At 40.4% G+C, this 26,308-nt stretch overlaps 1 protein-coding gene across 1 annotated transcript in view; it reads left to right on the top strand.

The window, feature by feature from the left end:
* Positions 1-26,308, top strand: part of plcl5 (phospholipase C like 5) — a 126,777-nt gene that overhangs the window by 38,651 nt on the left and 61,818 nt on the right. The window contains 24 exon segments of the mRNA XM_062438515.1: positions 1,330-1,419; positions 2,415-2,589; positions 3,253-3,383; positions 3,583-3,734; positions 4,155-4,310; positions 6,078-6,257; positions 7,214-7,301; positions 8,638-8,760; positions 8,973-9,065; positions 9,415-9,621; positions 10,363-10,457; positions 10,809-10,951; positions 11,246-11,401; positions 11,523-11,574; positions 12,562-12,672; positions 12,798-12,899; positions 13,074-13,109; positions 13,588-13,774; positions 13,777-13,811; positions 18,601-18,682; positions 20,113-20,312; positions 24,140-24,294; positions 24,575-24,642; positions 24,644-24,958. Coding sequence (XP_062294499.1) covers positions 1,330-1,419; positions 2,415-2,589; positions 3,253-3,383; positions 3,583-3,734; positions 4,155-4,310; positions 6,078-6,257; positions 7,214-7,301; positions 8,638-8,760; positions 8,973-9,065; positions 9,415-9,621; positions 10,363-10,457; positions 10,809-10,951; positions 11,246-11,401; positions 11,523-11,574; positions 12,562-12,672; positions 12,798-12,899; positions 13,074-13,109; positions 13,588-13,774; positions 13,777-13,811; positions 18,601-18,682; positions 20,113-20,312; positions 24,140-24,294; positions 24,575-24,642; positions 24,644-24,958 — 3,132 coding nt within the window.

The following is a 26,308-nucleotide window of genomic DNA, read 5'->3' as shown; positions in this document are numbered from 1 at the left end:
ACCAAACATGAAATACCTTACTAGTTTTATAAATTGGCTCACCAGCCAATGTCCAACCATCTAAAATATGCCATTGTTACCTGTTTTATTGAGATACTTTTTGGCTTTGGTTTTCTTGGCTAACAGCCAGAGAGGGCAAATGCATTGTGGCCAGTAGGGCCAAAGTTGGAGAACACACAAAGACCAAAGGCAGTATGGATATCATCTGCGGCATTCAGTTATTATTGTCTTCATTTTGTTATCAACGAAAGAGAAATTTTCCTGGCACTTGAATTTGTTTCTTCCGTTCTTCCTTTGTCCCTACTGTTCATGCAGTAAAATAAGCCATAAACAACCCCAGAGAAATATTTAAGGAAGTTATATCATAAAATTCAAAACAATTTGTACCTACTCAGACTGTAAGCATGTTTTCAGTAAATCACTCACGTATTAACAGTGTTGTGAGATGATGATAAGCCAGTGGCCGGAAGGTACAGCTGTTCAGCTCGAAAATCTCCCTTGCTGTAGTTCTTAGAAAAAACATGCAATGCACAAAATGTTTAAGAACGGGTTGTATCCACCATGAGGAAAACAAGAGGACAGCCCAAGTGAGGGCCTTGGTAGCCAGCCAGCGCTGCTATTTATGATTGAGCTCCCTGCTCACAGATCCGTTCTTCTGTTTGTCTTCTCCTCTCCCAGACACCAGGCAGACAAACAGGGTGAAGGGGGCTGGCTGTGCAAAATTGAACTGCAATCCTGAATATATTTTGCTTGTATGTGTTTGTAAGCGTGCATATAAAGATTGTGGCTTAGTGCGATATATCAAATGTGTCCTGAATGTCTCATATTTTTCTGTAACACTATAGATCATCTCTTACTTCTAACATAAACAGATATTGTTGGTCCCCAGTACTGTTTTTCTCATGTGAAAACAATGCAACCATTAATTCAACTTCATTCTCACACTTATAGCAGGAAACAACAAGAATATCATCACTGACGATCAATGACTTACAACATTTTTTTTTAAACTGAAAGTGAAACAACAATTTGTTACACCACTAATCAGTGGAAAAATATTACTGTAACACTAAACCGCTCAACTCTGGTGTGTGTGTGACAATGTGTGTGTATGTTAATGAGTCATGTCTGTATATGAAGTGCGCCGTGTTTCAAAGACGAGTATCATTAGGCTCATCTAATGAGCTTTAGTGTGTCTGCGGGGGTTGGCGCCAGAACTTAGCGAGCTTCCTTGATGCGACTAAATTGGTGAGTCCTGTGTGCAGCGGCCGTTCTGCTTGTCAGGGGCTAACAGGCCTTAACACAGCACATGTGCTCCTTGTCTTTCAGAGCACGTATGACCGCTGTCCTCTGGAGTTGGTCCGATGCATCAAACACATCCTCTACACCGAGCAGAGGCTCGTCAGAGAGGCTACCAATGTGAGTATGGAGCATGTGTGTGCTGTGAAGTACATACGCATGCGGACACCTGCATGAACACCTTGATCATTTGTCTAAACACACTCAGACACACACACACACAGACACACACACACACTGTAATACGACAATTGTGGCTTGTCCATACATTATTCATTTCATAGCCTGTACAAAGACTGCAAACTGAAACAGAAGCTCAACTACATAATGGTGAGTGACTCAGAGATTAGGTAATTGGGTAACTACTATATATGTCCTCTATTTATCCCCACAAGGTCTGCAGATTCCCTTACATTATTATAAATGTGATACCTACAAAGATCCACACCTACTCATACCTACTCAATAATGCTCTAAATGGCTTTTTTAAAGCAAACCTTTTGTATTTCTCCAACACTACAATAAGAAAGAATGTCAAAAATGGAAGTCAAATATTTCACGGTTTATAAAAAGCAGTCAGTTATAAAACCATAAAGCCAGCAGTGCGTAAAACATCTGACTCTCAGCAACTCCTGGGGTGAATTGATTTCCAGTCACAACATGCCTTTTCTATTAGTGGAATGCATATTTGGACTGATTGAATTCCACCCTGTTTAGTCTGAACCTTTGGGCAGTATAGTGCCTTCGTTCAGAGCTTTAACTGATCACGCATCCTCCCTGACTATGATAGGCAAATGCATTTCCTCCTTCTCTATTTGCAGTGTTTGTGGTCACTGTGGATTTCACTGTCAAATAGCCCAACTGCCACACGCAGGGGTCAATTCATCATGTCCAGCTTGGTTCCATATCTGTGCTCCATCCCCCATGGATAGACCTGGTAGCTCAGCACTCAACTTACCAGTGGCCAGCCATTCCCTTTAACTACTATCATAAACTATTCAATGACAGACAATATACAGGGCATACGCCACCCAATGGAAAACCAACCCTACCAAAGAGCCATTTCCACTGTCTCTCTCTACGCCTGTCTCTCAATCACATTTTGTAATTGACAGTCAAGCTCTCCAGTCGGCGGGATGATGGACAGCATGTCTCAGAAATACCAGCAGATCAACCAAGCTTTTGAGGAGCTTCGCCTGCTGACCCAGGACACAGAAAATGATCTGCGGAAGCTCCAGCACAACCAGGAGTACTTCATCATCCAGTACCAGGAGAGCCTCCGTATTCAGGGTGAGACCAGAGAGCTTGTATCGAGTTTTAACTGCCCTAAAGTGATTCAAGAAGACATTTTTCAGTGGCTAGACTTTGGGATTCTTATTTTTAGACATTGTGTAAACTAAATTGTTGATCACTTAATTATAAATAAGTATTAAATATTAAATTATAAATATAATCATAAATTCACCACTATGTGAAAAAGATCATTAGTTGAATCTCTAAGTAGTTCGTTGCACAGCCAGACTGAAATTGTGTGTTTTTCTCAAGTGTGCCGTTTGAAAATGGTTTGAATCAAATATATTTTACAGGTTAGAAATATCAAAGTGTGAAATTGTATAAAACTGAAAAATGTCATTCCACAAATAGTTTACAGAGTTTATTAAGCTGGGCCCTGTAGATCTACAATGGAAAACCCCTAGGGGCCATAACAATAACCCAGCAACCTAAATGTTACATCATTCAGGGAAAAAAAACACTTAGCCACAAATGACGCATGTATAGTGCTTGAAGAGGTTCTTCTGAGTAAATCATTATTCCTCTCAGGCGATAATGTACACTGTATGTGCACAGGTTACAGATGTAGATTTTCACCTTCTCTATCTTTTCCTCCCTCCATCTCTAACTCATTCCCACCCTTCCCCCCTTTTGGATGGCACCAACCCCACCCCTCCTCAGCTCAGCTGACCAGCCTGGCCACGCTGCCCCCTGCTGACCGACAGCTACGGGAGCCCGCCCTTCTCAGCAAGCGAGCCACTGTGGAGGCATGGCTGACCAGAGAGGCCAACACACTACAAAAATACAGACTGGTAGGACACGAACATGCACTCAACAAAAGCACACTTCATCTTGTTTTTATACATAATGTGACTCTGTGTTTTTATTGATGTGCGCATATTTATAACTGCCAATATGTTATTACAAGTCAACCTTTCCACAAAGGAAAAATGAAAAACTTTACAATGTTTCTGAGGCTTTGCATGTTCTGCACTGTCTGTTTGTGTCCAGGACCTGGCAGAAAAACACCAGAAAACACTGCAGCTGTTGAGGAAGCAGCAGACCATCATTCTGGATGATGAGCTGATCCAGTGGAAGAGACGGCAACAGCTGGCAGGCAACGGGGGCCCGCCAGAGGGAGGCCTGGACATCCTGCAGTCCTGGTGAGTTCTCTTCCACCTCCCACCAAGATCACAGCCACTAGAACTCCCTCACAAACCAGAGGTCACAGGTTTACAAGCTTGCAATTGACTACTGCTGGGTTTATTTCCAAGGTTTATTGGCTCCTAATCAGAGAAACATAGGTAGACTAGATTGACATGTCTGGCTTCTTTTCCCGTACTTTCGGAATGGCTTTTTTTTTGCCTTTTTTTGAGTTTAGTGCCTCACGTATCCAGTCAGGAATTTCACAGTTCTTTCTGCTGAAGTGGAACCTTTCGCAGTTAAAGTTTCTATAAGCAATAAAAAAAAAACACAACGCCTCTGACCATGTCTTTGCCTAAACATCCATGGTCTTTGCTTAGATCTGATTCTCATCTTGCTTGTCTTGTGTGTACATCTATGCGTGCCTCTGTGTGTGTCAGGTGTGAGAAGCTGGCAGAAACTATCTGGCAGAACAGGCAGCAGATTCGGAGAGCAGAGCACCTCAGGCAACAGCTACCCATCCCCGGCCCCATTGAAGAGCTCCTCAACGAACTCAACAGCACTATCACAGATATCATCTCAGCGTTGGTTACCAGGTGTGTGTGTGTGTGTGTGTGTGTGTGTGTGTGTGTGTGTGTGTGTGTGTGTGTGTGTGTGTGTCAATGATTTATGTTTGTTAAAGTTCATACATATTTCTAAGGACTGATCTTGTCTGTTAAGTCTCAGCTGCAAGGATTTAAAGGAATGATACAGACATATGAGCCCCAGCGTTTATGTAGGGGGATTGTACATTATGCAAGCAAGCCCAACTTACACAACCTTAGTTACTAATGTGGACTACAGAGTGAAAGAAATCACCTATTACTAGAATATATTTACTCTGGTAGTCAACGTGCATGAGTGGAGCTGTTGTATATGACTGTAAGAGAATATGTAGGCATTTGTGAGCATACTTATTTGTGTTCTCTTATGCCTGCGCTTAATGTATGAGCAATAAGGAATATTTGCCAAAAGTGGAGGCATTTCACTTTATATTACATCTTCTATCTCGATCCAAAACAGGACTAAGAAGTGGTAATGGGGTCCATGTTTAGAGAATACATTTATTCGAAGAACACACAAACTTAACTAGAGATCACATTTTACACAGTACAGTACATCATCCAATCTCACTCAGACCCCATCAGTACAGAATCAGTCATGGACAGAGCAGAAGATAGGGAGCCTTGTATTGTAGAAGAAGGCTGTGTTTATGGAAAAAAGAAAAAGAAGGATATAAGAGGGGGCTCAGGAGTGAATGTAAATGTGCTCAGAAACAGAAGGCACCTAAAGAGACAAATGGCATGAAGTGTGCAAGCGATTAAAATAAAAGAAGGACACATGCAACTTGTTTTCAGTACATTATTTTAGCCTCAAAGGCCCATCTGCCAGAGTTTATTAGGCCTTCAGAATCTCTGAGCAGAGAGACAATCGTCTTCCTAGAAGATTGTCCCTGCAGGAACCCATAATACACTGAGAAGCCATGTTACTGTCACAGCGATTTCTGATTAGCTGGAGACTGTGCCCATACAGTAATGCATTGCTATCATGCACAGTGCAAACACAGGTTAGGTTTCCCCAACAGCAGCCTCTGTGTGTTCTCCAAAAGCCCTGGGAGGTTGTAGATTGGGAATGGGAGGATGTCTTCTCATCACCACTTAGTACAGCTACAGACCAGAGGGCTTGAAGGATCATAACATCCGTGATGTTGGCTTGCAAGCTCCCCCAGAGCTCTCTCTTGCTGTAAAGTTCCTTTTTTTATGAACATGGAAATTGGAAGGCCGCTAGACAGTAAAGCAGAACAAAGTCATGCAAAGAAAGTAATTGTTGACTGAATAGTGACCCTCCATTACGACACATGGTTACAATAAAGGTCATTTTCAAAGGCTAATGTTCTCAAAACCTTCAATGTTAAAAGAATATAATTCCAAAATGACCAAAGTATTAAGTTTTAAATTAAGATTTTACCATTAATAAGACACAGTTTTTATTTTACAAGTCATGCATTGTGTGCTATGCAAATGCATCCAAATAATCTATTTTGCCTACTAATACATTTGATGTGTTTCACGCCATCCGTATGTTGGTAGAACACATGCAAATTAGATGTTCAGGAACTCAAGGTCACCTTTAATAATGGGGTTTCTATTTTTTATGTATTTTTTGCTACATTTGGTAAGATGCTTCAAAAGAATAGACTGGGACATTTTAACCTAACTTGTTGCTGCTACATGATGTGCACTTTAACTTACTGATCCTCCAGGCTACCTAATCAACATGGCTCTGCTTTGGTGTTCAGTCTAACTCCCCTGTTGTCTCCACAGCACCTTCATCATAGAGAAGCAGCCTCCACAGGTGCTAAAAACCCAAACCAAGTTTGCTGCTACGGTGCGCCTCTTAGTCGGCGGGAAGTTGAATGTGCACATGAACCCTCCGCAGGTCAAGGCCACCATTATCAGTGAACAACAAGCAAAGGCCCTGTTGAAGAACGAGAACACAAGAAAGTAAGTCTAGTGTCCCATTTGTCTCAGTTAATGTGGAACTGTCCATTTCAGCCAAATACAAGGCAGACATTTCAGTTTTTTTTTTGAGGATCAAACTTCTCTTACCAGCACATACATGTGAGCTTTTAATGAATACTGCATTGCTTTGCTTTCCTCTTACTTTATTTTATTTTATGAGGTTTATTTAGTAGGGACCATACAGATAAACATTGTTACATACCGTACAGATAAGCAATGCAGATGTTATGTATACAGAGCGTCTTGTTGAAGCTATTTTGCAACCTGCGCTAAGCATGGACAGCAAGATTGTACATGACCGTTATGTATGACTGTAAGTACACTTTTTTTATTATACCCACTCCCTTTAGTGGGGACAGTACTCCCGTGGTACCATTAAGATAAGGAATCTTAGTTTTCTACATAAAGTACTGGCACCCAGTATGAACTCTGACCTAATGTGTTTCCGACCTCACCACAGAGACATGGCTGGAACTTGAACAATGCCTCAGAGGAATCTATGGTGTGGATGCAGAATCCACATTTAGCCTGTTCCGCAGCCTTGTTCCACATTCCCCCTGACTAATAGAAACTTTCCAAGCGTACAGGTCAGCCAGACAGCCATTGGTTACATTGGCGAACAATTTAACAGCTCAGTCATTATATACTCTTTTTCATCTAGACCACTTTGTATGACACCCAATCTGCAGCCCACAGACATCTACTTGGTGTTTTATCATTTGGCAACAGCAGATAAGATGGAAATGGTGGAGATTAAATCTACCAGTTATATAGTGAATGAGTGTGAACGTCATTTCTACACCCTGCATGTTTTTTCACTAAATTCCTGCTGTCCAGTTAAGCATCATTTGTTCAGAGAAGAATAAAATTCTCAGCAAGTGGGTCACAGCAGAGAGTACGGTTAATTGACTCACTCCTTCATTGTCTCTTGCCTTCAGTGACAGCAGCGGGGAAATTCTCAACAATAACTGTGTGATGGAGTACCACCAGACTACAGGCACTCTCAGCGCCCACTTCAGGAACATGGTGAGTGAGTTCTTGGACTAGCTGAGGAGATAAGTTTACGGTTGGCTTATGGTAGCAACAGGAAATTCAATTACAAAATATCATGCCCTACATTCCTGAAAGCGCCCAAAAAATTAATTGAAATTATATACAAGCATAGATCTGCACATTTTAACCTAGCTTCCAGTTTTATGCCTCAATGCATCTGTCCATGTGTCCCACTCTCAGTAACACTCAATATCTCAGGCCTTAAGGGAATTTCTTCAAATTTGGCACTAACGTCCACTGGACTTGGACTCAAGGATGAACTGATTTTTTTTCGCTATAGCTCAAGAATTCATATGCTATTCATGACAAAGTTTCACACTAATGTCTTATAGAATAAATGATGACAAGTCAGCTTCATTTTGTAGCAACATCCATATCTGAAGCATGGTCTACTGTCATGGCTATAAGTCACAATCAGCCTTATTGGCTGAGCATGTGAACACATACAAGGAAAATACACTTAATACCTTCTAATAAATTCCTTTAAAATCTTCAGTCAAATATTATATAAGACTTGAGACATGGATGTAAACTGCAACTTGACTGGTTGGCAGAGGCATACACTTGTGAGGCGGTATTTCTCGTTTTGCCTCAGTATGTATATGAATATTTAACTATCCTGAGTTAAGAATCTTGTTGTCGTGGGCCTGTACTCGAGAGCTGCTCATCCAGGCAAGACAAAAGTAGCTTTTAAGTAAAGCGACTGTCAGGATTTGTATAATCATTCAGTCCATCAGTATTAAGGAAATTTATAGGAAAAAATGTTTCTATCTCAGAGCTATATTTAAAATGATGATAATAGTTTTGTTTTTTAAACCTTTAATAACTGAAAAAAAAATGTTCCTGGAGCATCATAGCTTCAATTTTTCTAAAACAGTTTTGAAAGTGTGAGGATATCTATAATAAGGCTAAAACATTGACATAAAATGTGTATTGTATCTACCAGGATATTATCAAAACCTGGTTTAAAAAAAAAAAAATGGCCTCAGCCAGTGTCATATTCTAGTTACTGTGTACTGTAGGTATTATAGCATGTACTGCACAAACCCATCGCAACTCATCAAAACCACTGAGGATCATTCTGATATATCAGTGGAGCCTCTCTCTACATCACATGTATTGTTAGCAACGATCCCCAGTGCCCGCCATAGATTATTTACACGACATCCCAGTCACTTCAGTCAGAGTGAATTATGCATGCATGTACTATATATATTATGAGTGCATTATCAGCCTAACTGTTTAGGTAACATGCGCAGTATCCAGTATCTAGTATTACTCATTCTTACACATGTCATCTTTCATGTAGTCTTTGAAGAGGATCAAGCGATCGGACCGGCGAGGAGCTGAATCTGTCACAGAGGAGAAGTTCACCATTCTGTTCGAGTCCCAGTTCAGTGTTGGAGGAAATGAGCTTGTCTTTCAAGTGAAGGTAAGAGCGCACAGGCCGACGAGGTGAAAGAAAACACTACATTAGCCTTGACAAATAAAAAAATGCTATCAATTCTTTATCCTACAATACCGAGAATCAGTCCATTCTTAAGCCTAAATCACAAAACCTTGAAGATCCACTCAGACATATACTGTACTGTTCAGTGCTCTACTCTAGCTTATACTGATGGCCTCTCTTCCTTCCCTGAACAGACATTATCACTTCCTGTAGTGGTGATAGTCCATGGTAGTCAAGACAATAATGCCACTGCAACTGTGTTGTGGGACAACGCTTTTGCGGAGCCAGTAAGTAAATGTCTGCATGCTGAAGTGTGTGTCTATGTTGAATAACAATAATTTCAGGATGTCTAAATATTTGAATTAGCATGTGTTTTAACCCTAACCCTAAAATAAAAAATCATTAGTTTCTGCCCTGCATGTCATATTTTTAATTATGTTTTTTAAAAATCTACTTAGTACCTTGGTGGTTTTGTTTCAGAGTCTGAGTCATTTCATTAAAAATATGCATTTAAACCTTGTGGAAACAATGACGCAGTTTAAAAAGCTACTTTGGATATAGCTATGTATGCACTTGTTATACACTTGCCTCTTTAAAGCTTGTGTAAATCCTGTGCCCTCCCCCCTGCATCTACAGGGACGGGTGCCTTTCCTTGTGCCAGATAAGGTGCTCTGGCCTCAGCTGTGTGATGCCATCAACATGAAGTACAAGGCTGAGGTGCAGAGTAACCGAGGCCTGTCTGAGGAAAACTTGGTCTTCCTGGCTCAGAAGGCTTTCAGCAGCTCCAGCAACAACCCTGATGACTACCGCAACATGACTATGACCTGGTCACAGTTTAACAGGGTCAGCACTGGTTTCCTTCCTTGTGACCCTCTATCTCTTTCCACATGCATAAAAACACACAGCTGTTATATAAAGCATGCTAATTATCTGATATCTTATATATAAGTCAATGTACAGATTTCTATCATGCCACACTAAGATTGGGTTTTTTCTCCTCCTTACATTTTTAAAATGCCCACAGGCCAGTTTGAGTAAGCCATTTCAACCGCATGCTTGTTCTCCATGGGGTGATTTACAATTGATTATTCATACATAGAAATAATTCTTGCTCCATTTGCAGTGTCCCTACAGCCCTATTCTGTAGTTGACTTGAGTGAGAGAGCCTCATTGGTAGCCAGGACTTCATCTTAATGGGCCTGTTTGTCCACACAGTGAAAGGCTTGAGGCCTCATTTTCTGGCTCAAAGCAGCTGGTGATGGCTGAAACGCACTCACATTCACCACACACCATCAGTTTCATTAGATTACAGGAACATCAAGTTTCTGCTGCTTCACAGACTCGTATATAGGCTACACACAGTTTAACCCTCTCTTCATTTTCCGCCTTTCCAACACATACACATACACATCATGATTCAGTGTTTCAAATCATGATACACAACTGGAATGACTACAGAGGTTGAGGACACATTCTCTGTATTTATGGACAGGATGGCAATGCAGGAATTTGAAAACCTTTTAAAAGATGTGTGTCTGTTTTGATCCAGTGTACTTTTTTTCCTCAAACCTCTTTCTTCTATAGGAAAGCTTACCAGGGAGGAACTTCACATTTTGGCAATGGTTTGATGGTGTGATGGAACTCACAAAAAAACATCTCAAACCACACTGGAATGACGGGTAAGGAAATTGCAGTGGTTTTTGTCTGTGTTTTCATCTGAAGTTTAAAAAAATGTTGCAGTCAAAATTAAAAAAATTTTTTTTTATAAAAGCCTCTCTTTTTTCAATTTGACAGCTGGACTTCATGTTCTGTAAAAGTAAATGTGTTCGTGTCCCCATTTTGTCAGTTTTAACAACTCAGGCAATGCTTAATTTTAAATATTTTCCATGGCAACATGGAAGAGAGAGCTGGATCTGCTCTCTCTGTCTCTCCACTAAACTAGGATTGAAATGAAGGAGAGAGGGTTCAGAGAAAACACATGACATTTTTATGTCTTTCTCATTCTGCTTTTCTCCCTCTCGTCCTTTTAGGGCCATATTGGGCTTTGTGAATAAGCAGCAGGCTCAGGATATGTTGATGTCCAAACCCAACGGCACCTTCCTTCTGCGCTTTAGTGACTCTGAAATTGGAGGAATTACAATTGCCTGGGTGGCAGAAAATCCCAACAAAGCAGGTATGACGTGTAAATGCTTGTTATTACCACATTTGAGGATTACATGAGGCCGAGGCAGACACAATTGAGGTTCTTATCTTTTTACAAAATTCTAATCTAGGTTTCATTGGCTTCCTAATTATTGTTTCAACAATCTTTTGTTAATGCGTCTCTGTGTGTGTTGAATCAGGTTGTGTTAGCTTATGTGCTGTGAGCATCTGCCAGCAGTTTTATGAAATGAAGTTTGGGGAAAGCTGTATGAACTACATATTTGGTCCATTTTGCTATTATTGATGATCTGTGCTGTGTCTCCAGGAGAGAGAATGGTTTGGAACCTCATGCCGTACACAACCAAAGACTTTTCCATTCGCTCTCTGGCTGACCGTATCAGCGATCTCAATCACCTCCTGTTCCTCTACCCTGACAGACCAAAGGATGAGGTTTTCTCCAAATATTACACCCCGCCACTCTGTAAGCAACCATCTGCTTTGCACAGGCTGCTTTTACTTTAAAAATGTAAAATGTCATAGCTGCTTCGATTTCTTGATTGTTTTATAATGACTCTCTTTTCCTGCTCTTATTTGTTTTAAAGCCAAAGCAGTGGATGGCTACGTGAAACCACAGATTAAACAAGTGGTGCCCGAGTAAGTATCCAGCTTCCTGTCCACCTTTCTTCCTGTTCTCTTATCCCTGTCATTTTTCTCCTTTCATTCCTCTCTGGTGTCCACCCACCAGTTTTTTCCTCTGTGGCAACATTTAGAGTTAATTACGAAATATTGGACCCTGAATTCAGATCAGCAATTAGTTAGCTGTTACAGTTGGAGGAGGCCAATTAAGGATGGACAGGGTTCCTGAGCGAGCTTGTCCTCCACTCATCATTAGAGTTAGGCTTGTTAGTTAGCAAGCCCCGCTCCCTGCCTGTCTCTGTGGTGGTTCACCCTCCATGTAGAGCATGGCCATTATGATGCAGTAAGGCCTGGAAAACACGCTGAGGGTAGTTGCTTAGGCAACTGCTGAACATAGGCTCATACGCTGTTATCTTGGGTTTATGTATGTGTGTGTGTGTGTGTGTGTGTGTGTGTGTGTGTGTGTGTGTGTGTGTGTGTGTGTGTGTGTGTGTGTGTGTGTGTGTGTGTGTGTGTGTGTGAGTGAGATAGAGAGAGAGAGAGAGAGAGAGATAGAGAGAGAGAGAGAGAGAGAGAGAGAGAGAGAGAGAGAGAGAGAGTTTGTGTGTGTGTGGCTGTTCATCTTTTAGAGCACAGGTTAGCACTGTTGCCTCACAACAAGAAGGTCTTAGGCTCTAACCCTGCCCAGGTCTTTTCTTCTTGGAGTTTGCATGTTCTCCCCATGTTTGCGTATAGAGAGCCTTTTCATTCAAATCCCCACCCAAACTGCACACCACCTATCCAGTTACCAGACACCCAATTTGCATGGATTTCCACTAGGTGCTCCCATTTCCTCCCACCATCAAAGACATGTATGTTAGAGTGAATACTCCTGGCAGTGTCCCTGACTAAGGCACTGGCATAAATAAATGGAGTTGGTCCTAGAGTGTGTGTGTGTATACGATGAGTCAAGTGCAGAGGATCAATTTCCCCATGGAGATTAATAAACTACCTCTTCTTCCACAGTTTTGCTACAGCCAATCCAGATCCAGCAACTGGAAACCCAACCTATATGGATCACGGCGCCTCTCCAGCACCTGTCAATCATCCTCACACCTACAGCATATACCCACCTATGTGAGTCAATAAGCCATTTGAATATATTAGCAGCTCTGTGAGTGTCTTGTTGAGCCTGCTGGTTTTTTTGGATATACTGCTGGCTGGTCTGATTGTGGGTGGCTCCTCTCTGTGTCCTGCGGCAGGAGTGACTCAATGTTGGATGCGGACGGAGACTTCGACCTGGACGACACCATGGATGTGGCAAGGCACGTAGAAGAGCTCCTGCGGCGGCCTGTAGAGAGCCAGTGGGGCGGCCAGCAGTCTTGACCCTTGACCTATTAACCAGTGACAACACCAAATGAACCCTGCCTCCCAACTTACCCCACTCGCATTGACATTTCTCATGGTTTAATTCCATTCATTTGTCTTTTTTTCAGATAGCTATAATGTGAAATGTTAATAATTTTTTTTCTTTTCAGCATGAGAGCATGCATGTCCATCTTCTCTTTATTTGTGTCCATAAGTGTTTGTAAAACAGACTAGGTTTAACGGAAAACCTGCAATGTTACAGTATTGTGAAAAAGAAAAGAAAAAATAATATTCATTCACATTGTGCATGCATTTCCCAATTGATTTGAACAGATTTACAAAAAAAAACAAAAAAAAACTTATGCTACTGTATGAAGTCAATTTAACAGTTGAATGTTTTTATTTTGTTATATTTTCTTCTTTGTAAATGGGTTATCAGTATTTTCATAGTGACATTGAACTTGCCCTTTCACACATAAAATGAAACTTTAATGAAGAGTTTTGCTTTTGCTCTTAACAACATAATCTGAGTCATTGCTCTGCAGAGTTTCAGTCAGTTTTTACAAATCCATATACACTAACCTAAAGGCAGAGTGTGTCTCAGCTCTCTGAAACTGACAGCACACACTGCACAGAGTACACATGCGCAAGTATATGATGGATTTGTTCAGATTTTTTCACCAGCTGTAACCCAGAAAGGGGGGGTTAATGGACCCCCCTCACTCTCACAGGGCTATTTTTCTTCTGTTTGTACACAGAAATGCAAATCTAAGCATTTACCCAACGCTGCCTGCTTGTCCTCTCAGGTCCCTCTGTTCCCATCATAAATGCTACCTCGCATTATTCTATTGATAGTAGTTGTTACTATTGGTTCTGTTGTTGTTTCTGCACCACATTCACACCAGTAGGTACGTTCATTGGGTTTTGTTCTTGTAATTTGTATCAATATGTGTGAAGAAGATCCCTTTCTGCCTGAGGGCTAACTGTCTTCTGTTGGCCGTTTTTATGTTTGAAACCACTCACCTGAAGAAGTCCAGAGGCATGAAGTGTCATATATCTGGTCCTTTGCCTGAATTTTAAGAGCTGTGCATATTTTGCCTATCCGTCCGCTTGTCCCTGTCGCTGTGTCATGACACTGTGGCATAATCGACTTGTGCATGTGTCTGTGTGACAACATGATTGCGCCAGCAGCTGAAGTTATGAGGTATAGATAGATATGCGCAGGCTTTGAATGCCTGCGCAGACTCACCAGCCGCTGCATGGGTCACATATAGAACTCAAGGATATGGTGTCATTTCTTTTCATTGTGCGTCCACTTTTTGCTACTCCCATAAAAGATAAACAAAAATGAGTCTAATAAAAAATATAGAAATATTTAAAAAACTATTACCCTACTCCCTCTTCTGACACACACACACACACAAACACATACAACGCTGACTAGAAAACATGTCGTTGATGCAGCTTGCACCTCAGGAATGAATTGCTTTGCCTAGCTGATGCACAAGCTAAATAGAAAATGATCTATGTATACTGAATATATGAATTTATTTTCTCTATCATAATTCTATTTTTATTGTTTCTCTGGCACTCCCCTATTGAATGTAACCCCTTTGCATGACCCTGTTGAGGATTTACATATAAATACCTCCTCAGTCTGACCAGAAGTTTCAAGACATAGTCACGAGAAGTACCAGTTGAAAAAGGACACAGAGCAACTGGAAATCGGAGAAGAATTAACGATGTAGCTCTTTGTTTGTCTGACAGACATTACAGTATTTAAACTATTCCCTTTTCATTTCTTTCTTTTGTATCTCCTCTTTCCTTTTTTTTTTTTTTTTTTCAAATCTCAAGCTACATGGGCAGTCTTGTGATATATTCTTCATTTCCACTATCCTCATCATTTTGAGCTTTGTTCCACTGTAGACCGTGTATTTTTCCGATGATGTAGATGATGCTGTGTGTTGTTCGATGTATGTACCATGTTTGTGGTTTGGGTTTATCACTTGGAGGTTTTCCAAGAAAAACAGATGTTGAGTTGAAAAGAAGAAAATAAAGTTTTATAAATAATTTGAACTCAACCTGTAGAAATACAGAAGATTTTGATGCCACTACAAAATAAATGCTATTTTTTTTTATGTGTGAAGTCAACACCATGGATTCAATCCCCAAACAGCAGAACTAGAGGACTGGCACTGCACAAACTGGCCTGGATTCAACAGGAATACATAGAGTGAAAGTACAAGGAAGTAATAAATGTCACTACAGTAAATTTTAAAGGATGATACCACCAGACTTTACATGACTATGTTCTATTTTCTAGAGCATACCATAGTTTATTAGACTTTAAAATACTTCCAATGCTGTCAGCCATTCTATTTAATACCATTTGAGAACAAAATAAATATCAACTTGCAGACTGCAATAGCTCATAATAAGTAGAAAATAATGCCTCCCTCTATTATGAACACTAAACTGCATGTGCCAGGATGGTACTAAAATGTAAAATTGCATATTTGGAAAACTTGATTTACCAGTAGTAAATGGTAAATGGTCTTGACAATCAAAAACCTCCAATAAGGTCTTCAGATGTGTCAAATGTCAATATCTACGCTTAAGAGAGGTTGCATGTGGAAAGCCAGCTGGGAAAATAATATTAAAGTTTGTGTATGTGCATACCTGTTTTTACAACATTATTCAACTGCACTGTCTTTTGGCAGCAATAGATTTTCCAAATCTGAAGTAGCAGCACTCTTCCTCACTAATCTCACTGCAACTGTCTGAAATAAGCACACTTCTGCCATCTGGTGGACAGAAGAAACACAAGCTATTTTTCTTGCTTGTGAGAGCAGTTGCCTAAATGCCAATTGTCTGGATAGTGTCATGCCTGGCAAAAAGTGATAAGGAAATCTAATTTGCACAGACTTCAATAAAATGTGGCAGTTAATGGCCAAATAATTTTTATGATCAATTTAGAGAATTTAAATTTGGCTGGCCGCTTCCTCAACAGGAAAACTAATTATTACAGTTGATTAGAATGTACTGAATGCCTGTTGGTACTTTATCATTTATACATCATCAACAGGCTACTATGTCAAAGGCTCAGGATGAATCATGCTCTGCAGCCAGGTCCTCTCTCAAGAATATGTGCAGGACAGGGATTGTAGTTCAATGAAAAGAGCTCCTAGAGGTCAGCGGTGGGTTGTTGCTTGGATACTAAGTTGTCATTCATTGCAAGAGCTTTAAAACAGAGATATGAGCCCTTCAGCTTGAAGCTGATGTGATAATCATGTCAGGGAAAGGTTTTTCCTCCAGAAATATAATCACCATATTTAAAAACAAAGAAACATTTTAAATAAAATTTACTTTAATTGCATGATGATAATCAAGAAGAGTTTTTACAAAGCAGGTAGAATGATCTATATAACGGAAGCTGATTTTTAAGTGTCTCATTACTGTCTCTGTTGGTGTTCCCTCAGGCTGTGACAAGCTCTGGCATATTTTTCTGCTTCCATGGCAATGTCTTTTTTTCTTCTTTGGCTCTGAGAATGTAACAAATTCCATGTAGCCTACTGTATTTGAGGTTGGTTTTGGTAAATAACTGAGTCTTTATACATTATATTTTGCAGAGTAGCAGAAAGTCTGTCCCTGTCTCTTCTTGTTGACAGATCTGGCGCAGTCTTTTTTTGGGGGGTTACAGGTTTTTCTGTGTCGACAAATTTCAGAGTTCATTCAATCTCTGCTGTAAATGATGACCAATAGTTAATAACTTTGTTTCTTATTAGCTATAAATCGGTCCAGATTGTTTCAAGGCTGTGCTGAAAGGCTTTGTTTAATTAGAGGAACTCCTCTCCATTCTCTCCTCTTGGTAACACAGAGCTTTGTGATTATATAAGGTGGACTAGCTTTAAGGTGTTCATTGAATTTTATAGCTCTTCTGAGAGGACCTGATTAATTCTTTAAATACTTATAATCGACAAACCTGTGGTTATGGACACATTTGTGAAGCAGTATCTGAATGAACAGTGGCTGCAATCACTCAGAGAGTTCATCTTCTACCAAGCAGAATACATCTAGCAGACACACATAAATGGCCAGCCAAGTATGAAAAATATGTCATCCAGCATTTGATGTTTAAGTAACATAACAGCGTTACTTAAACACACTGAATGATGTGTTACTTATTATTACAGTATTGATACAATGTAGGATAAAGATTTGAAGATTTGATATTACATGTATTATATATTATAATTACATATGTAAAGTGTTGGAGTGCATTGGCAAGTACTGGGCAGGGGGTTTGGTGTGATGGATGGGACAGGCTACCTTGGTAATGTTTACAGTCTTCAGACCTCAGACTGAGCTATGGGAAGGTGGGGAGTGATGGAGGCTACAGGGGACCTGGGTGGGTTGGATCCTTACTGTTATTGCTAGCCTTCTTGTGTAGATGGCAAACATACACTGTGTCCAGGCCCAAGTCCTTCCGGTTCTCGGCAGTGCAGCTGGCATACCAGACCGGCTGGCATACACAGTAGCAGAGGATACACACTGTACTTCTGCAAAAAGTTTACAAGAAGCTGAGAGGAAAGTGTGGCCTGTTTGAGTTTTCTTTGGAAGAAATCACTCTGTTGAGCTTTCTTCGCCAGGCAGGAAGTGTTAAGGGCCCATTTGTTATATGGATTCCCGGGAATTTGAGGTTGTTGATATTCTCCACCTCCTCACTATTTATGTGGAGAGGGAGGAGATGTGTGGTCTTCCTGGATCACCCAAAGTCCACATTAATCTCATTAGTTTTTATGGTGCACCTGTGTTCAGGTCGAGGATGTGTGGTAGCCCATTCCGACATTTTGTGATCTGTTAGTCAGAAAGTCCATAATCCATAAAGAGAGGGAAAGTAGCTAATCCTAGTCAGTCTTCCAGTTTATGGGCGGAATTTATGTCATCAAATAGTATCCTGACATATGTGAATGCTACAAGTGGGAAAGGGCTGTATGAAGTGTGACTGAGACCTTTATAGATCTGCTTCTTTGATAAGCAAACTGGTTGCTGACTGGATCAGCGGGGGTAACGGTGTATTAAATTTGCACTGTTTGCAAAATCTTCAGAAATTAGTGCAGCAGAAATGTTAAAAAAAAACAAAAAAAACAAGAAAGAAATTACCAAGCTGTATCATTCCTTCAGTTTTTGACAGAGGTTCTTTATTGTAGTTTATTTTAGCATTAAACCACCAGGTGTCAGTAAAGTCCCATAAATCAGACAGGAAGGCATTCACTGCCAGATTTGGGTTGAAATCACAGTCATGATTTTCACATTAAGTAGTACCATTGATTGAGAGCAAAAAGTTCTAATTAAAATGCAAGTCATTATAGGACATAAATGTAATGTGTTTGTTCATTTTATTTACTTTTTGTGAAAGTAAATAAAATTGACTATTTGGATTCACTTAGCATAGCTCTATGTGCCGCAAAAGTGGCTGGGTAGTCTGGTATCCTGTTTGTTATGTATTCACCTTGTCACTATTGGTTTCCAGCTATAATACATCACTTAATTGGCCTTGTTAATCTGGACAGGATTGTGGACTAAAGAGGTGTGACACCACCTTCCATCAAAACAAATAAATATAAAACATTTAGATAACATTTAAAATGTACATTTTTTTTAAAAACAATTTGGATTTTTGTTATAATTTTTCAGATACACCTCCAATATGTCACGTGACACTTCAACAAAGGCAGAGGAGAAGAAGTCTAAGAAGATCCACCTTGGGAGCGCCTTGGTATCTGAGTGGTTAAGGCGCATGTCACATTAAGCCAGCATCCCTGGACTGATTCCAGCAAAGGACCTTTGCTGCAGGTCATTCCCCTCTCTCTCTATCTGTTTACTGTTGCCCTCTATGCCACCCACTGTCAAATGAAGGCAAAAAAGCCCAAAATTAAATCTTTAAAAAAGAAAATCAACGTTGCAAATTTTGCACAAGGAAGGAAATCCTTTCACTTCCTTTCTATGTCTTTGTTAGACATCAAGGGTACATACAATGTGATTTGATGAGTAACATTACATGTAAATTGAAGTTATGTTTACACGAAAACTCCACTCCACAAGGGTCCTTTAATGCCATGTGGGGTTAAAGGCACAAACAATATCTGTTTAATCATATTCTGTGAATACTGTCTTTTACATTTAAATACAACGAGTTAGAGTTATATAAAATCAGTACTGTGTGTTATTTTTTTAATAAAAGTTATTTACAATATAGGCCTGCTTTCCTTCACTACAGATTACCAGACCGTTCTGGAGTGACAGTAGATTCTAATCTTATGTTTTAATGTTTGGGCGTAGTGTGTCTTTTTGCTTCAGTCCTGGATTGTGACTTTAAACGTGAGAACTGTAAGAGCAAAATTAAACTGTAAAACCTACGCTACATAAAAAAAAGATATGATATCTGGTTTCTGTTCCTGTTGGTGTGATGTTCATTTGGGCCCGCACAGGAAGTGCGGTGGCAATGCTCAGGAAGACACACCCACAGCTACCCGGCAGGAACTTCCTCTATATCATGATTTGATCGAACAATTCACACACCATATGTGGCTGTGAAAAGTTATTTGTTGTTATTGCGGTTTCAATTTTATCTCAGAACCTGCCTTTGAAGTTATAAAATGATAATTGTGACTCAACTGATGCTGTAAAAAATGAGAAACAAAGGTGTGAAGGAACAATTGAACAATGGCTTTCTACAAAAATCTTTTGTGGTAATAAATCCTGAGCGTTTGACTGGATGACCTCTTCTTCTTTTCCCCTGTAGCCAGCTGGGATTAGGAGACTTGATCAATAGCCAGCTGTCATCAATACGATAGCCTAGCTTCTGTTGATGGGCCCCAGTGGGAGGGGGGCGCCGTTAGAGCCCCGGAGGTATGGCAATGGAGATCCATTGGTCTGAACCTGACAGCTACTGCAGCAGGAGAGAGAGATGCCTTACTGTACAGAGCCATGGCTGACATCCTGCCACAGGAAACTGTAGGAAACCTCAGTAGAAAACAGGGTGTTATTTCAAATTGACGATGCCATTTTAATGTTCAAGAGTGCTGATACAGACTATTCTGTGCTTTACTTTCTCTCTCAATGTTTTATTTTAGGTTTTTTTTACCCTCTGACTAACAAACTGTAAGTTTTGATCTTCTCATCATTCCTGATCTAGTCTCTCGTCAGGCCCTGATGTTGTCAGTGAGTAATGCAATGCTCTACAGCCCAGTGTATCAAACAGTATTTGCAGATGGATCACTGAGAGGCCCCTTTAACCAGGCTGACTGGTCACATTTTGTGGACTCATGTGAACTGACACCACCCCCACCACCGGTTCAAGTCCACGTGGAGCTGATGTTTGAGTTCAGAGGCCTTTTCACATTAGAGTGAGACAGCTGAGCCAGGCGGGGAGGCTTTTAAAAGCAGAACTTTTGCTAAATAATTTCTGAGAATGCATAATACATGACCCTGAGAGATCACGAGTGAAGAGTGTGTGTGTATGTGTGTGTGCGTTGGGGGCAGTGGGGGTAGTGAGAGTACGTGAGGAAAAGGAAAGTGCATCAAATCTTTTCAGCTTCCTCTTCCATAGACATTGACTTTCTCATTCTACCAGCAAGCATTCCTTCATCGTCTTCTCACTCTCCTCCCGTGTTGCGTCATACATTCATAGATTTCATTCACTTCTTCCGCTCACTACCTGTCCTTGAGAAGTAGCTGGGCTTTAGCTCCAACAGTACTCACACGTCTGTAAGCCATTTTCATTCAAAAGACTGAAAGCGATTAGAGAGGCTGTGTTTTGGCTGCAGATTACGCCACTTATCATTATCAAGGTCTGCCTCTTGTGAAAATATCTACTTAGAAACACTAACACCCTTGAATAAGACCCTTAACTTCAACAGACTGTCCCGCCCTTTGACAAAATACATCAGATAATTACACAGTAATCTGCTGTGTGTCATGTCAGTGTTGCTATTTACCAGAGGGAATTTCCCCCATTGTTTGCTGCATTACATTACAGAATAACTATCTGAATATCAAGCCTGACCATGATGTAAAGGCACTGCTTTGGCTCTGATTAGTCTGGCTATATTTGACAATTATGAACAGACACTGAGCTCACACTCTCTGCTGCACATGACTCCCTTCATACAAATTGGCTTGATTTGATTTGCGTCCTTAGTGGGTTATAAATGGGGCTGCATTATCCCAGTTTATTGGCCATGTCTCGTCAGATGATGGGAGCTGGCCTGACGTTGAATATGCATTCTCTATTGTTTTTAGTTTGTTCTGGCCTCAGAGGCATCAGCAAATGCTCAGCTTTTTGGTATGTGAAACGTGGATGCTAAAGTTAGCTTGCATGCAAGGATCTTGCACAACCACAGAGTGCAATTGTAAATGACTAATATTCACAGTCTCCTCTCTTGTCTCCCCTGTTGACTGTCTTCAAATCAATACCTAGAAGAAGAGAGGTGGTGGGGTGGAGCAAGAGCATCCCTGCATCTTTGATGAAGAGTGGAAGACATGGCTCGACTGTTACAGGCCTTTGGATTGTCCACTAGGAATACCACTGCAGGGAACTGTAAAGTATCATACTGGAAAACATCCTTTGGCCAGACATCCTTTTTTATAAAGGGAGCCAACACATGAAATACACTGCCTACTGAACTCAAAACAGACCAAAATTGTCAACATTTTGAAATTAAGCTAAGGGAATTAAACAACAAACATTTATTTTGTCATGTGTAGTGGTAGTTGTGGGTGGGGGAAGGTTTGTGTGTGTATGTATATGTGTAAGCCAACAAGTCGTACTCTGTTCCTATAAGGTCAACAAAATGTATTACATAGCTTAACTCTGTTTGTCTCTGAACATGTTTTATTTTAAAGACCCTTCTAATGATGGGCATTGTAAATTAGCTGCAGCTATACATGCTGTGATGCACTGTATTGGATAATTGTTGTGCAAGTATGTTGTATCTGTCCCTACCACATAAACATTAAAATGAAATGAAACAAGTGATACTGTGAGATAACCGAGGAATGCCAATTCATGTGTGCAAAGGTGCTTAAGAGACGGCCTAGTTGGCCTAATTATGATCATTATTATTTTCCTCTTCTATGCTTATTTATTTCAGATGTACTGTTGATGTAAATGTTATTGTACCTAAAGTTATAATTTCAAAAAAGCAATGCTTTCTCACAAGGATAAGGGTGTTTGTATTATTTATTAGTGTGAGCAAGATTCCCACAGTAAAAGCAATAGCAGTTTGGTTTCGCTACCAGTAGAAATGTTGAATAAGTAACGGATTAGTCTTTTTCTCTGTACTGTCCTGAATAGCAACAAAATACCCTGATAGAACAAGGACACACTGTATTACTTATGCATCTGCAGCCAGACTCAGCCAGTATGATCCAGGTCCAGACCTGCATTTTGGACCTGCACTTCCAATCCAACCTGCGCCACCTACAGACGAGGAAAGTAACAGCTGCTGCACTTTTGCCAGTTGTGTCACTTGTTCAGAAAACTGTTTTATATGGTTATATGATTTTTTATGATTTCAAATACAACATTTAGGAAGTTTGATGACCAGATTATAATTCCTGCTAGATTTTAAGACGAGTACCAAGTTCTCCCTGCACATGTTATCTGCCGTCTATCACTTTCTTTTAATTTATTTTTATTAATAGTGCAAGTGACTAACACAAAAACAGAAGTGAGACAGGGCAAGGCATGAGTCTGTCAGAAAAGGACTTTGGGGTAGGGGTAGTCATAACAAGGTTTTATTTATGGAAAGGAAAAAAGAGGCTTATGTTGCACGATATCTTGCATGTCTTTCATGTCATTGAAATACTTTATTTATCTGTTGTTTATTTATACAGCTCTTTTCCACACTATACTAAAAAGCCAAATGCGGGGTTGCAGATGTTTATAAAGTGAAATAAATGCTAAATTAATTTACATTTTCTTCAAAAGCTCGGTTGTAACACCCATTGCCTGTGGATAGTTCATTAAAATTGCAGCAACATTTTACTCGCCTTTGGGTGACTGCATATCTAAACTGCTATCACATTCCTTTTCTGCAAGTGAGTGTTCACAGTTTATGATTTTTATTACACTTCCAAAAGTTGTTTTTTTTTTTTTTCCCGGAGGACACTGCAGCATTTTCAAATAAATCAGCTCTTTTGGACTCTCTTGGGAAACTGCTTCCACTGAAATTGAGTGAGGAGAAACGTTTGTGGAGAGAAAACTGAAAAAAACAAAACAACTATATAAATATATTTTTAAATTCCGATTTAACACAGATTTCTGTATCCTGTTTTATTCACTTTTTGATTTTTTTAAGGATTAACAATAAAATGAGTCATCATAGCTTCTACAAAAAAAAAAAAAAAAGAATAACGATGCTCCCTTGAGCTCCCTCTTATGGAGAATCTACAGCCTGCTAAATGGTAGAGATTGACTTTGAGGCACCATACAGAACTTCACATGATAAATAATTCCTGTAATATTTCTGTCTGCTCAACTGTTTGGTAGAGGTCACTTTGTGTCATGATATTTGGTCAAAAACAAAATCTATTTAACTATTTTTTTCTGGCAATCTTTACCATTTGTATGAGGTATGCAATGCACAAAAAGATAATCAGATTGCTTTGTGGTTGCTAGATACAGGTCGTGCTAGTGTATAAATAGTTATATTATTATAACCAACGAAGAAAAAGACAAATCACTGCTGACATAAGAAATCCTGCTGGAAACATTTTTGAAGTTGAGTTGATTTTTTCATCTTGTACACAAACAGAATGAGTCTCTAACATGTTTTTTTTGTTTTTTTTAAGGTTTTGAACAAGTGATGTCTGAATGAGGTCTGTAGAGGTCTGTAAATCATTATATGTGGGGCCAATGAGAAAAAAAATCCATGTTTTATGTTGTCATGGCCTCAAAGAGGTAGGAAAAGAAAATAAATTATTTTTTAAATAGCACTTTCTTGGTGTGATCTACAAAGGGTTAAGGCTGTAACTTAGTGTCTCTGTGTAAGTAGATGTCAATAGTTCGGCCTGTAAGTGACTGTGCTAGTTTAGTTTGCTTTAAAGTCGTTGGGAGACAATGCGCGCACACGCAAATCAAAACGCTCGCCCGCGAGTGATTGGGTTTAATTGTACATGCTCGCGCGCGTGTGCACGCTCCTGTGGGCTTATTGCGATTGCGCTCTCACAGTCTTGAATTTGTCCCGCGGATGCGTGAGAGGAGGGAAGCTCTCCCGTTTGCAAGCACTGCAAAAGTGTGCAGGACACAGGGCGATGCGCACAGCGGAGAGTCTAGAGAAGCGGACGTGGAGAACGAAACTGATTTGTCAAGACAAGGAGACGAAAGTGCAAGCTGCCTAAACACAAACGTCCGCTGCAAAACCCGAAAGTCTTTATTTACAGTATTTTTAGTAGTCTACACGTCTCCGGAAAGCTAATCGGAGGAGGTCTCTTGTGTGTGTGTGTGTGTGTGTGTGTGTGTGTGGGGGGGACATTGTCTGCTCTATTTCAGCCGGACGGTTCAGTCTGACCATCCACTGCCCAGCGCCAGAAGACACTGCGCTCCGAAGATGGACCAGCAGTGGTGATCCGGTGAATAAGACAAACCATCCTGGACGTTAACAAGTCCACCGTGCTTTGAGAAAATGGGTTGTTTTTACATTGTGGAAGGGGGGGCTTTGCTGTAGCCTAACACTGGCGGATCATGGCAGGGGTACACGCTTCAGATACTCTGTCGGGACATTTTTTGGATCTTGCCATCGGCGCCCCGCCAACACAAGTTGAGATCAACGCTGCAGGAATCACCGGCGATGCGGCCGCGCTGCCTGCCACCGGTACCAGGGCTTACTTGGAGGTGTCGGCGGCCTCTGCCCAGGGCTACGGGGCTGAGGGAGTTTACACCAATGGACGGTACAGGGAGCACGGCAGCCCAAGGATCGGGAGGGGCAGCCGTGATAATTCCAGCGAGAGGAGCCAGGGAGGAGGAAACACACCTTGCGGCATCATGAAGGTTCGTTGATTGAAACACTTTTTTCCCCTTGTCAACGATTCTCAAGGTGACACACTGGCTGTGCCACATTATAGTCTAACTGAGCAACAGCCAACCCAGTGCCATCTAAACTGTGGTGGAGAGACTTCCAAGGGGTCATTAGAGTTTCAATGGTCACCCCAGAATAAATTAGAATTAAGCTACTTTACTAAATCTCCTTACAAGTTTGGCACAAGAAGAATGCATTAAATAATTAAGACTCAATGTCCCCATACAACAGATCTACAATTTACTAATCAGGAAAATGTATGCCAAACTCTTCTACTGTAGATTTCCTGACAAGACAACCTGGCTGGCTCATATTCTGTATTTTGGGTGCTTCACATCTCCCCTGCATATTTTGTGCCAAACTCAAAAATGAAATCCACAGACACTTAGACAAGAAGTTAGCTCTTTAAGTGCTGCACCAGTCAACTTGAAATAACAATATATTTATTTACCAAGGCTCAAAACTCTTCATAGAAGCAGGCTGCATCATTAATGTCAATGCAAACAGCAGCATGCTTAAAAAGGAGACTGACACTGGCATTCTTTGAAGTCAGTTGCTATTGCTGTAGTTACCTTATTGCTCCCAGAATAAAGCACACTGAGTAGTTAAGCTCTGGTAATACAGATGCACACAATACAGCAATTGTAGAGTTGTGCATAATCACACCACATAATGATTTATTTGGTGGGTTTCCTGTTTTTAAGGTTTAAATGTAATTATCAGTACAAGATATCAAAAGTATTCTGCTGCAGCATCAGTGCATTACAGGAAGAATTTATCTTGGGTTTCGTTTGTGGTTGAGTGGCGTTCATAAAATGTTTTAACACTTGACAAAAGAAAAGTGTGCTTTAAAACTTTTGCCCAATATAAACTTGATTTGTGGGGCCGGAAGCAGGCCAACTTTCTCCATATAGCTCTTTCATGAATAGATAGTGTGATTTTAATATTTTTAAAGGTTGCCCAGCTGTAGTTAATGCTCCCATTACTGGAGGTTAATTAACTGATCTTCCTCTCACACCCATTATTGTCAGTTTCTAATGTTACCTCATGTTATACTTTTAGTACACATGAATGCTTTGTTTCTGACAGACTGCATCATGGGGTCCTTGGTGCAGATTGAAATATTGTGTAGGCGGGACACACTGGAGAGTTGCATTCTGTCATATCAGACCTAGTTTGCTTAGCAACTGACTCAAAACACTGGCTAATTCTTTGTTACCCCCATTACTGGATTCCCTGTGGTGGCGGGCAAACCCAACCAGTGCTTACTCTCTCACACAACATGTACACATCTGTGGACATACTGCCAGATAAATCTGGTG

The sequence above is a fragment of the Scomber scombrus genome, chromosome 18 (genome assembly GCF_963691925.1).
Source record: "Scomber scombrus chromosome 18, fScoSco1.1, whole genome shotgun sequence".
Classification (NCBI taxonomy): Eukaryota; Metazoa; Chordata; class Actinopteri; order Scombriformes; family Scombridae; genus Scomber; species Scomber scombrus.
Note: the sequence above shows the minus strand (reverse complement) of the source record. Positions and strands in the feature narration are given on the sequence as shown.